General features: G+C 51.5%; 1 protein-coding gene across 2 annotated transcripts; it reads right to left on the reverse strand.

The window, feature by feature from the left end:
• Positions 1 to 3,236: 3,236 nt before the first annotated feature.
• On the reverse strand, positions 3,237 to 10,196 carry LOC102710035 (protein TIME FOR COFFEE). 2 transcript variants are annotated; one of them, XM_040526003.1, is made up of 13 exons: positions 9,431 to 10,196; positions 9,172 to 9,341; positions 8,717 to 9,044; positions 8,228 to 8,624; positions 8,056 to 8,107; positions 7,798 to 7,887; positions 7,438 to 7,690; positions 7,276 to 7,345; positions 7,092 to 7,176; positions 6,563 to 7,000; positions 4,290 to 6,474; positions 4,024 to 4,200; positions 3,237 to 3,923 (listed from the first exon to the last, which is right to left on the reverse strand). In XM_040526003.1, the coding sequence occupies exons 1-13, from the start codon at positions 9,945 to 9,947 to the stop codon at positions 3,916 to 3,918; spliced, it is 4,770 nt and encodes a 1,589-aa protein (XP_040381937.1). In that variant the 5' UTR covers positions 9,948 to 10,196; the 3' UTR covers positions 3,237 to 3,915. The 2 variants fall into 2 exon arrangements, with proteins under 2 accessions (XP_040381937.1, XP_006657865.3); XM_006657802.3 differs by having other exon boundaries at positions 4,024 to 4,203.
• Positions 10,197 to 12,158: the final 1,962 nt, after the last annotated feature.

Genomic DNA, 12,158 nt, shown 5'->3' on the forward strand with positions numbered 1-12,158 from the left:
CCGTCGCCGGAAGCGTCGAGCTCGCCCCGCTCGGCGCGCAGCCTGGCGAGCGCCTCGTCGGCCGCATGCACCACCTCATCGGATGCTCGCGGCACGCGCCCGCCGATGGTGACAACGTACGAGTCCGGGTCATCCCAGCGACTCTCCGCCATGGGCCGTGGCCCTCTTTATAAAATAAATTTAAAATCTAAAAATTATATTATAAAACAGAGTAAGTGATATACTAAAATTTAGATCCTAAAAATATTTAAGACCACTTTTAGACCGATGGGAGTAGTCCGTGCAAGCTAGCTGCTCGTAGTACGTTGGAGCGACGCACTTGACGGGCCCGTACACCTTTTCCCTGAATATCCTGTCTCTCGCCATAGGCCAATGGTGACAACACCACCGGACTTGTCGTAGTACTACCAGCTACCGCTGCCTGGCGCCAAAAGGCGAGCGCTACAGTGACCGCTGCTGCTGCCGCCTCTTTCGGGTCAGCTCTGCGCCAGTCTCAGCAGCGACTGCCCTGAGCTGAGCTGAGCTGAGCTGACTGCCTTCTTCCTTTGCTGCGGCTGCCTTCTCGCCGGCGAGGAGGGAGGAAGGAACAGTGGTCACTCACTCACTCACCGGCAGAGTGAGGCCACTCATCGCTGGAATCTGTCCATGCAGGGTGGGGTCACGGTCACCCGCCCTGCCGGTGGGGCCCCAGCCGTTGGAGGATCCGATGCGTACGTTTATTCTGGCGGGTGGGGCCCCTCCTTTGCTGGGTAGGGTGGGGGCCACGGGCGACGTGGGGCCCCGGGCCGGGGTGGTCAGCGCTCAGCAGTGGTAGCGCAGCTGGTTGGTTGGTTGTTTGTTCTTTCGGAGTTGGCCCAAGCAAATCTGGAAGGGGAAGGCCGATGACGCTCGTGCCCGCGCTGGGCACGGGTGGGACCCCACCCACCGAGTTTGCTCGTGTTGGGCTGTTGGCGGTGGCGGTGGCAGTGGTGTGTCATTTCCGTAGCTCGCGGTAGATAATTGATGGAACAGTATATAATGCCAGTTGGCTGCTGCTTCGCCCCCCGGGGGTGAATGGTGGGAGTTGCATTGGTGGACAAATGAATGCAGCTGTGAATCTGTGGCTGGCTGTGTCATCATGTCAGATGAGCAGTGGAGTAATTTGCTGCCAACCCGTTGAGAGCGAGGTGAATAGTATAGCCAACTACTAGCTTTAATTTATCTATATGTATTTATAGTCAATGTATACAATAGCTAGCTATAAAACATTTGTTTTATATACATTGTTCTACATGTCATATATATATTTTGTCTTAGAGCTCGTGTGCAGCTGGCTATAAATTAGTAGCTCACCTCTCTTCTCTCTCCTCTTATCACATTAAAATATGATTATAAGCTTATAGCCTACTATTGTAGCGGCTCCAATTGTGTTGGGCGGATCCAGTGTCAGCAAAGATCGTTCGAGCTGGTGGTGTTTTCTCCTCCGGTGCTATGGCGAAGTATTTGTGGCGTTTGCTGTGGTGGCAAAGTGTGGCGCGGGAGGTGCCGCGAGAAGAGGGAGCTTGCGGCGGTGGCGTCTGGCCGCGCGCACCGGGGGGGGGGGGGGGGGGGGGGGGTTGGGGAGGGGGCGTCGGGGTCGATGAGATGGCGGACGCGGCGCGGCATTTTTGTAGGGGCGCTTGGGCAAGGCGCGAACAGGGGAGACTACCGCGCTGTGTACTCGCGGCTTATCGTTCTGGCCTACTGTTGGGATTTCAATAGGGGTTAGGTTTTGGTGACAAGATCAAGACCATCAGTCCTGCCGCCGCGTTCACCGCCTCTTCTTTCCAACCCACGTGTTCGTCCGTTTTTCGTCCGCACATTTATTCTCTCTTCGTTGTTCATACGTTTTTCGAATCCAAACAATAATATTTTAGAAAAAAGTATACTAGAAAATTGCTTTTAAAAAGCATATTAATCATTCCTTTAAGTTTTTAATCTATTAATTAATTAATTATATGTTGATCTAACACTATATTTTCTGTGCATATAATAATAAAACAACTAAAGAACACATGTTTTAGTAAGGCCCCAATATGCGTTTGGTACAACTTCAATTACAAACCTAATGTTTTGAAATTTTGTAGTGATATCATAAAATTTTAACACTACGAATGAAAATATGTGAGGTTACGGGATAATTATCTGGCTTAGATTATTAGAATTATGTTTGTCAAATCCAATAATGGTAAAGATAGTGACATCAAACGAGACTACCCTTGCACCTAAAATGACAGTTACACCAAAGTTTGGTGTACTAATTTCTGTTCCTTGAGCGTCAGTGATGACTACAATAGCCGACCACCTCACGTTCACGAGGAGAAAAAAACTAGGAAAGAAACAGTCCAAATTGTTTGCAATGACTAGCTTCTTCACTCAACATGTTGCCCTTATAGTCACCGTGTTGAAAACAATAACACGACCAAAATGGTCGTATACTCATATGGGCAGGTAAACGACCCAAGCAATGAAAAGGGCTCCTTTCACAAAGATTTTACACGGATAATTATATCTACGTCAACACTAATAAGAATCAGTAACTTGCAGGGAACAGCTTCGTTTGTTACGTCATGAGGGAAAGGAAGGGCCCAAAGAACATAGTACAGAGTAGTAGTAGTAGCATTCTAAACAAAGGCGAAACAACAAACTTTGGCCGCCTCCTCAACAAAAAAGACAAATTGCATGCTTGACAGGGACCACCTGGTGTATGTGTGTGCGTCCATAGGTTTTTCTCTAGAGTAGGATAGATATTGCCCAATGCTGATGAGTGCTGGAAAGATCATCGAGCCAAAAAAAAAAAAAGCTAGTGGTGGTAGGCATTCAAAAAAAAATCCGGCAGGCAATTTAATCACAACATGTCACCAACTGGATGGATCAATGGATCTAGACAAAGGGGCATCAGGATGGATATGAGAGCACAGCCCCACAATCTGTGTGAAATAAGTAGAGATGTCAACAGCAATGCTTGTGCCATGAAAGCGAAGCCACCTCTGGTGTTTTATACTTTTCAGCCTGCACGTCGAATGGTGTTCGGTCCAGACACGTGTGTTCAGCCAGAGCTTTAAAACGAGATATCCATCAAGATAGAAAGATTGCATTTGCACGCGTCGGTCCATCCATCCACAGAAGTAAACGGAAGGGTATAATCCACACAACACCTCACTCACTTTCAGATTAGCATTGCACATTGCAGCAGGGGCAGATGATGACATTGATAATAGACCAGGAAATTTTTCAACCTTGATTTTTCATCAGTTTCATTTTTTCACTTCTGTTTCAAAGCTAATTACAACACAACACAACCGGAAAGGCAGGTCATGCCATGCCAATGCCACCCCATCTCCAACCCAATCAAATCATGGCTCATTTATGGGATTATCTTTCTTCTCCCAGTTGCTAAAACAATCCAAGCAGAGAATGGTGAGGAATTTTAGTGGGAAAGAGAGGAACACCACCACATCACAAAAGTTACCTTGTCCTGCATTCTAATTAAATTTTCCTTCAGTTAAGAGAACAACAAAAAGAACAAAGCTAAAGCAGTTGGGAGTAGACTGAGGGAGAAAGAGACCAGCTTTTGACATCCATGCATAAAACTGCTAAAAAGAGATTCTATGCACCTCCAGCTTTCCACCATGAGAGGATAACCTACTACACAAAAGTATCACTCCCATCAACCATTCCAAATACTTCAGTTAGCAAATGTTCCAGCAAAGGATGGAATGGGCGCGCCGTCCTCTTCGATTAACAGCCAGCAAACAGGCTCTTGTGCCCGTGGCTGTCGTTGCGATCTGCTCTGCTGCTTCTGGATCCAAGAGGCGTTTTGCGCATATTCAGAATTAGCAGTTAGCTCGCAAGTCCAGAGTAGCATCCTGGCTTCCAAGTTCCAAGCATCAACCTTTACTTGCCTGATAACACAACAGTTGTTTCAATTAGGAAAAAGAACTTCATAGCAGGCTTGCTTCAAGGAAGAAAAGGTTGATGGAGAGAAAAGAGTAAGCACATTACCAGCAGCAGGCTTCTGATCACTTGAGGGTTTTACAGACATTGACATTGGGGCCCCAAAAGTCAGTTGTGCCGCTGACATATGAGAGTGAGGCACACCGCTCGCAGACTGAGATGCTGCTGAAAGATGCATAAAATTGCCGGCAGGAGGATGAAGAGTCTTCATGTTATTGCTGGCAGCTGCTGCAAGAACCCTCTGTCGATCAGTTACCATTGCAGTTGTGGAAATTGAAATGGAAGTAGATCAGAGAAGAGCATAGTAGACGAACCTGACATGGCACTCTGCTGGTGTGGTGATGGCTGCTGTGTCTTGTCAGCTGAGCGCTTCTGGTAAAGGCCAAGAGCAACACCTCCAGCAGCTCCGGCAGCTTGTGGTGTGTATGCATTGGAGATGAAGAAGTGACCCCCTTGTGGAAATGGCTGCTGTTTCAATGACGGTATGTGCGACTGCTGCTTACTGCCTGAATTGGAAGCAGGCGACACATTTGGCTGTTGACCAAGGATCGATGGCATAGGCATACTGTAGTGATTTGTGGGAGTTGACTTAGCTCCAGATGTTGATGCTGGATTCTTCACTGATTGTTGTTGAGGTGATGGCAATTGGACAGATGGTGGAACACCCTTTGCACTTCCAGAAGCTGGTGGGCTGCCACCAGTACTTTTGGAGACTGAATTGGATGGAGAACCAGAAGCAACAGGAGCATTTGAAGAACGTGACAAATCCCCTCCTCCAGTAGAAATATTAGTGACAGAAGGACCCATCTTTGATGAACTCATGTTCAATGAACTCTGGGGTTGGTGGTTTGTGGTAGAGAGAGACTGCAGAGTTTTAGCTTGTTGCTGATGGTGACCACTATTCTTCATTACAATCAAATTAGAGGGCGCAGCACCAGGGGAAGCCACACCACCAGGTGTACCTGTTGCTCTTGTTGATGAAGGCTTCAATTGAGGAGATTGACTAGGAACACCCCCTTGAGCAGCACCCGATGGGTACATCATACCCGGAAAACTTGCCATGTTCAAGCGCTCTGAATATCCACTGGTATTGCTTGGTGCAGCAGATCTGGGGCGAGAGTTCAGATGGTGATGCGGAATCAACTGTTGTGGATGCTTATGAAGTTGAAGGAAATGTTGTTGTTGCTGCTGCTGCTGCTGCTGCTGAGGAATGCTGGATGGGGATGGTGCTGCAGCCGATGTAGTTGCCGGGGCCGATGCATTTGCTGATTTGCCTCCTAGACTGAAGGCATTTGAAGGTTCTGACCCAATAAGGCTCAACGTGCGGGATGAGCTCTCGTTAGTGCTTCCACTGAGGAAAGGAGGCACATAAGACTTGTTATCCTGCCTGGAGAAGGAAAGTGAATGCTGCTGTGAATCACCTGGGTACTTTGCAGCAGCTGATTTCTTTCTCTCACTGTCTACAGTGTTATGAGTTGACGAATCCCCAGCCACAGATTTTGTTTCTCCAGTAACCTGATGCTGGGGCTTGTGTTGTCCAGCTTGAACAGATTGTGCAGTGGCAAAATTGAGCTGAGGATAACTATGCCTTCCTGCTTCTTGATGGCTCTGGAATAGAGTGTTCGGCGCCAGTGAAGAAAAGTCAAGGCCACCTGGGGCAGATCCAGGAGGACCAAAAGGCACCACAAAAGGCTGAGAGGAAGCAAGATCAATTCTCACACCCTGGCCTCGACTCGCCGGTGGTAGCTGCTGCGGGTGGTGATCACTTAACTTCTTGTCACCCTGACTACCACCACCAGCTGAAGCAGGGGGCATCAATGTAAAATTTTGAAGATGAACTGGTACAGCATAATTATGATGATCATAACCACCTTTCTGATGGTGAGATGACTTGTCATCACCAGATGGACCATCTTGCACAGCTTTCTCGCTGTCCTGGCGGTGAGCAAGGCCAGGCAGCAGCACTGGACGCTGGTTACCGCTTGAATAGCTCTGGGAATTATTGGCAGCTGCAGCAGCATTCGCGTTTGGTGCATATCCCAGTAACCCTTGAGATTGTTGTGGCTGATGCTTCTGAGACGATGTTGACATGTTTGACATGGGGGTCTTCTGAACACTTTGTGATGCCCCCTGCTGCTGTGATGGGTGCAACATGTGAGATGGGTAAACATGCCCATTGAAGAACGGAACAGCAGGTCCTGGTGGTGCCATGCCTCGATAGGCAGGAGGTCCTCCAGCATGAGCAGCAACCTGGAACGGGTAGCCACCATTCTGTAAGATGGCCAAAAACTGAGCATCAGCTGGCGGCAAGTTGGCAAAGCTCAAGTTCATGGCCGTTGCACCAGGGTTTGCTGCTGAAGTGTGGACAGCAGCAGATGGTGGCATTGCATTACTGCCCCCAGATGGCTTTGTATCACCGACTCTGGCAGCATTTGCAGCGGCCACAGCCGCAGCTGCAGCTTGTTGCTGGTTGAATGGAAAGATGAATGCTGGGCCTTGCTGAAAAAAAGAGGGAACTCTCGTAAGAAAACAAAACGGGCGTTTTACCAAGAACGAAAACACATCGCATGGCAACACATAAACATACCAGCATGTTCGGAACAGGACTGGGTTGCTGTGCTTCATGAACCGAAGGTTGCTTCCTTTGGCTTGTTTCAGCAACAGCGGCATTGTTCATTGCTGCTTTATCCTTTGATAGGTTCCCTTGGAAAGGAGAGGTAGCCATTGAAGGTGGCTTGGCGTCTTGCAGTGGGGTGTGGGCCCTCACAGGGTAGCTCCCCTGCATTGGGTTCACAAGAAGAGAGGTAGCCTCCGGTGGAGGCACCACACCCATGCTGAATGGTCTTGGACCAAAGAATGGCGCAGCCGCGGATCTACCGGCCGCCGCAGCGGCGGCAGCAGCAGCCGCCGGCTGCCACAAGTTCACCTTTGCAAATCGCTGGTAGTTCTGGATCTGGTGCGCGATGAAACAATGCGTAGCACAGCGCTTTTGCCGTACTGGCGGTGGAGTAAGCAATGTAGTATGCTGCAATAAAAATGAAAAAAAATCAAGGCTTGAAAGTGGTCCAGATGTACAGAAATCACCATGGCTGAAAGCCTGAAATGAGAAATCAAACCTGTAATCCAGCAGAAGACCCAGGCTTAACGTCCATAGGATGATGAAGACCAGCTGCTGATAGTGCCGGTACTGGACCGAGGTAACTGGGAAGGCAGCAAAACAGAAGGCTTTAGATCACAAATTCTTCTTGGAAGCAAGAGTGCAACTAGCAGTTGCTACATCACTCAGCCAAGAAAACTCACCTGAACGGTGGAAAACTCCCCAGCCAATTTCCAACAGGGATTGGCATAGGTGGCGTAACAGCAGGCATTGCTGCAAGAGAAGATGAATTCGAGATGAAAAAAACAGCCGCATGTCGACAACCAAAAGAACCAAATTTGCAAATAACAAAGCAAAATTCTTACCAGATTTTTCATGCTTTATCTCATTCTTAGGAGGCTTCTGCTGTTGCTGCTGCAATGCCGGCTGCGGCCGTCGCTCTGATGGGGATTTCTCGTCACCAAGGCTGGGCTTCTCCAAATCCAATTGCAGCGTGAGTTTCTTCGGAGCAAGCTCATCCGCTAGTATCCTCTGAACCACCTTATCATCCTCCAAATTGATCTCCAGCCCTCTTCTTGGCCTCTCTCCATCCTTCTTTTCAGAATTTCCTCTCCCCACCTAAAATCATACCAAAAGACAGACAAAATGGTCAATCAGTGTCCAAAATTCCAATGCGATAGCAGGTGAATTGAACTAAAAAGAATTGGTGAAACTGAAATTCACACCATGTCCATCTCAGAATCCAATCCCTTCTTATCCACATCAGGGTCGGAAGCACCATCTCTATCAGGAGAGAGCTTCCCAGGAGGAGGAGCCTGGAACCAAAAAAAAATTGAAGAAAAGAAGTCAGAAAAGGAGACAAAAGATAAGAAAAGGGGAGAAAAACCAAGCAACAATTGCGGCAAAAATTGTCGCTTTCAATAATTGCCCAACAAATTCAGCAAGACCAATTCAACCACACACACAAGGAAGCATATACCCACCATGAGATCAATGCAAAACTTTTCTTGCCGAGCGCCATCAGATGCCAGCTCACTGAAAAAAAATCGTTCACACAAATTGTGAATATACTAATCACTTGATCAGATCGGCACAATCCAAAAACAATAATGGTTATCGCAACACCGAATAATATAAAAATCCAAATGGACCCACATCTTTGTCGCCGCGGTGGCCTCGCCGTTTCTAGCTTCGGGGGCGACCGCCGCCGATTCACCGTCCGGCTTGCTTGAGGACGGCGCCGGCGCCGGCGGCTCTGGCCGGCTCTCCGTCCTGCGATCCCGGCGATCTGATTCGCCGGCCCGGAGCTCCGAATCTCTGATTCTATGGTCCTCTCTCTTCTCTGGTTCCCGCGAAGCCTCGTGCTGCGCACCCGCGGTGGCGGTGGTGGTACCACTGTCGGTAGCAGCCGACACCGACGCCTTTGCCTCCGATCTTGACGCCGGAAGCGGCTCCGGCCTTGAGGACGGCTCTGCCATGTCTGGCTTCGCCGGGCTTGCTGGCCGGACGTCGTCGTCGTACTTGACGAGCCGTGGCCGCTTCCTCTTAGGCGCTGCAATAAGCAGCAAAGGATTCGATTAGGCTCTGAAAACCCAAAATTGGCAAAGGAAAAATCGTTGCAAGAGTGTGCAAGAGGGCTCAAACCTATAGTAGCAACAGAGGTCGAATCTGATGGCCGGGCAACAGAGGACGACGGGGCCGGCGAGGAGTTCCCGGACTTGACCTCCGTGGCGTCCCCCCTGGGCTCCAGCTTGTGGTTGCTCTCCACCGGCTTTGGAGGACACGGAAACTGCCTGGTGAGGCCGAAGAGAACTTCGGCGACCTCGATCTCCTCCTGAATGAAAGAGGGCGACTTCGAAATCTTCGGTGGGGGAGGCTGCGGAGGGGCTGTCGATGGAGCTGAGGCCGGCGACGGCCGCTGCTTCGGTGCTTGCCCGGAACCGCCGCTGCTCCCACTGCCACCAAGATGTTTCTGTGAAGAGACCAGCGAAAAACCAAGAGAAAAAATCAGCTAAAAACCGATAGAAAAACCAGATAGCCAAAGAGCTGAGGAGACATGACGCGACATGAACGCCGCCGCCGCCGAGCTCGACACCTACCAGCTTCTTCCGTGCAGGGCCGGTGGTAGACCCAGAGGCCGGGGAGATCGGTCGTGAGGACGGCCGCTGGATCTGCGATGTGTCTCCAGCGCCGCTACCGCTGCCGCCGCCGCCGCCGCTGCTTCCACCGCCGGGAACAGACCACTCATGCGAGCTCCTCTTCGTAGAAGCTGGAGATGAACACAAGAGGAAGAGAGTTTAGCCAGAAGGGAGAAGGAACACCGGGGAAGCGAAAAATTCCGTGCTTTCCAGCGCTCACCTGACCGAGCCTTCCTGGGAACAGGCACGCCGATCATTTCGTCGGCGGCCTTCCAAACGATGGGGCTCTTCGGATTGGAGCCCGCTTTCCGCTGCATCTGCGGCTGGCCGCCATGGTGGTGATGGTTGTGGTAACCCCCACCGCCGCCGCTGCTACTACTGCTATGGTGATGACCGCCGCCAGGCTGGGGCGGCGAGGGCGGCGGCGCCGTGCTCGGCGACCGCCGCTGTACCGGCGGGTACCGTGGCGCGGACGCGGCGAGCTCCTCGTCGGCGTCCTCGTCGTCGTCGCCGAGGCTCTCGTCGGAGGTGTCGTCGCCGTCGTCCCGACCGCCGCCGTTGAGCATCAACCTCTCCCCCCGCCTCCTCTCGGAGCGAGGCGAGTCCCTCGGCCCACCGCCCCCGCCTCCGCCGCCGCCGCCGCTGCTCCTCAGCCGCCGCCGCGGCGGCGGTGGCCCGCCACCACCACCACCACCGGACACCCCGGTCCTCCTGCTACCCTCCCGGATCCGGTCCATCTCAGATCTGAGACATGCCTCCTCGATCTCCGGCAAATCACCTCTTTCCCCTCCACCCCCCACCTCGCCGGACTCCCTCCCAAACCTCACCACCAACACCCGCCGCAGATCCAAGCAAACTCCTCCCAAATCGAAACACACCACCTTAAGATGAGAAGGAAAGCTGGCTCCCTCTCCCCTCCCTCAACAAAATCCACACCTCTCTCTAGGGCTACTCCTACTACTCCTGCCTCTCTCCTCTCGTCTTCCTCTTCTCGCCCTCCTCCGCCTTCCTCTTTCCCCGCTGCTCTGCCCTCCTCTCCTCTCCTCTCCCTTCCTCCCCCCGTCTGGTTCGCTTTCTAGGCAACCCGCTCGCCTCATCCTCTTTTTGTCGCCTCCCCCATACCATGCCCGCATCGGACGGCCCGGATCCGCGCGCCCGGCGATCCCGCATCCGACGGCCACGGCGGCGCGGCGCCAGCGTGGCGGACACCGCCGCCCTCGGATCGCAGCACCGGTGGGCCCCACCCCGAGCGAGAGCGACGCTACCACCGAACCCTCCCTCCCCCGCAATAAAATCTCCACGGGACGGGAGGGGAGTATTTTTTCCTTACGGCTCAAGCATTGGGGCGACGGACCGACACGTGGCGGTCGCCCCGCGGGCGGGAAAAGTCTAATCGTCAACCGGCAGTAGGAGGTGGGTGGTGAATGGGGGAGAGGGCCCCATTTAGCACCCCAATTAATCCAATAAAAAATTATTTATTTACGCTAAAAATAATTGGTATGCCCCGAGAGATATAAATAAATATTAATATTTGTCCGCTTTTGGTGGGACCACGCGTGGGGCCACGTAGATGGTCCTGATCTGGACAGTGGCGGAGGACGGGGGAGTTTTACCGGGGCTGACGTGGCACGGCGTCGCACCGGTTGCTGCGTTTCAGCGCCTGGGTGTGTTAAAAGGGCGGAAAGTCTCTCCAGGCAGGCAGTGCCGGTGGGGCCCACATCGCGGGCCCGGGCCCGCCCCTCCACCCCTCACTTTTCTTTAATTGTTCTACTCGTGGGCGCCGACGTGGCAGTGCGCTGACGTCACGTGGGCTCCCACTAGCCACCAACCTTCACCGCACTACTGCGACTCTCTCTCTTGCGTTGCCTACCCAAATGCTATTATACTAACCGAGTATAAAATTGGATTAAAATACACTTTCCATTTCGAAAATTGGTCAATTTTAGAAGTATTTTACTCCGCTTCGCCATCATTCATCAATCCAGGAAAGAGATCGAGAAGAAGCCACCTGTTGCCATTTAAATATTCGATCTGCTTATATTAAATTAAGCAGAGAGACCTGAATACGGAGCAGTGGTAGAATTAACTTCGCTGCGGTATTCGAAATCCGAATTACACTCAGCACCATTTTTACGAGTGACGTATACTACGATCGTGCAAGTTCTTTTGATTAAAAAAGAAAGGAATCACGTGCGTCGTCACCTCCTTTTTTTTTTGGCTTAACTCTGACAGCGAACTCATCCCTGGCTTACATGGACAGGATTTAACCGCAAATTTTACTAAAGCGGAAAAAAACGCAGAAACTAGAGGGCCTTTTCGCTTAAAAAACGGGGTCAAAATTAACACAGCCCCCCGGAGATTCGGGGTTCCAGATTCTAACAGTGAACAGGATTGCGTTTACGCGGGTATGACTAGTTACCCCCACTAATGACGGACGCGTAGTTAAACCTGCCAGATTAGGCGTTAACCCCGCGGTTAATCCCGCGCGGACGCTATCAGGCGGGACAGCACGTGGTCGCGGTCCACCATGGGCTGTCGTGCACCACAGGAGAGAGAGGAGGAAAAAAAAAGGTGGAGGACGTGGTGGGCCCCACGCGGCAGGATAAGCCCGGTTTTTTATTCGTTTTCCGTAATTTTTTTTTCCTCTTATTTCTCTCTGTCTCTCATGCGCGAGACGTAAAGAAAAGAAAAGAAAGAAAAGAGAAAAAAGTTGGGAGTGGCGCACAGACCCGCGTGTACTTTCCCCTGTTCCGTAGCCAGTGACACGTGGGGCCCGCGTAGGTGGGGCCCATCCGGGGATCAGTTTAATTTTTTTATATTGTTATTATTTTCCACGGAGGAGACGTGGGTACACTTGTGTTCTGCGGTTCGTTCGGGAGTGGGAAAAGCGTGTGGAGGAGTGGAGAGGAGAGGGGGGGTGGGGGGGGGGGGGGACCACACGCAACTCA

This window comes from Oryza brachyantha, chromosome 7 (assembly GCF_000231095.2).
Source record: "Oryza brachyantha chromosome 7, ObraRS2, whole genome shotgun sequence".
NCBI lineage: Eukaryota > Viridiplantae > Streptophyta > Magnoliopsida > Poales > Poaceae > Oryza > Oryza brachyantha.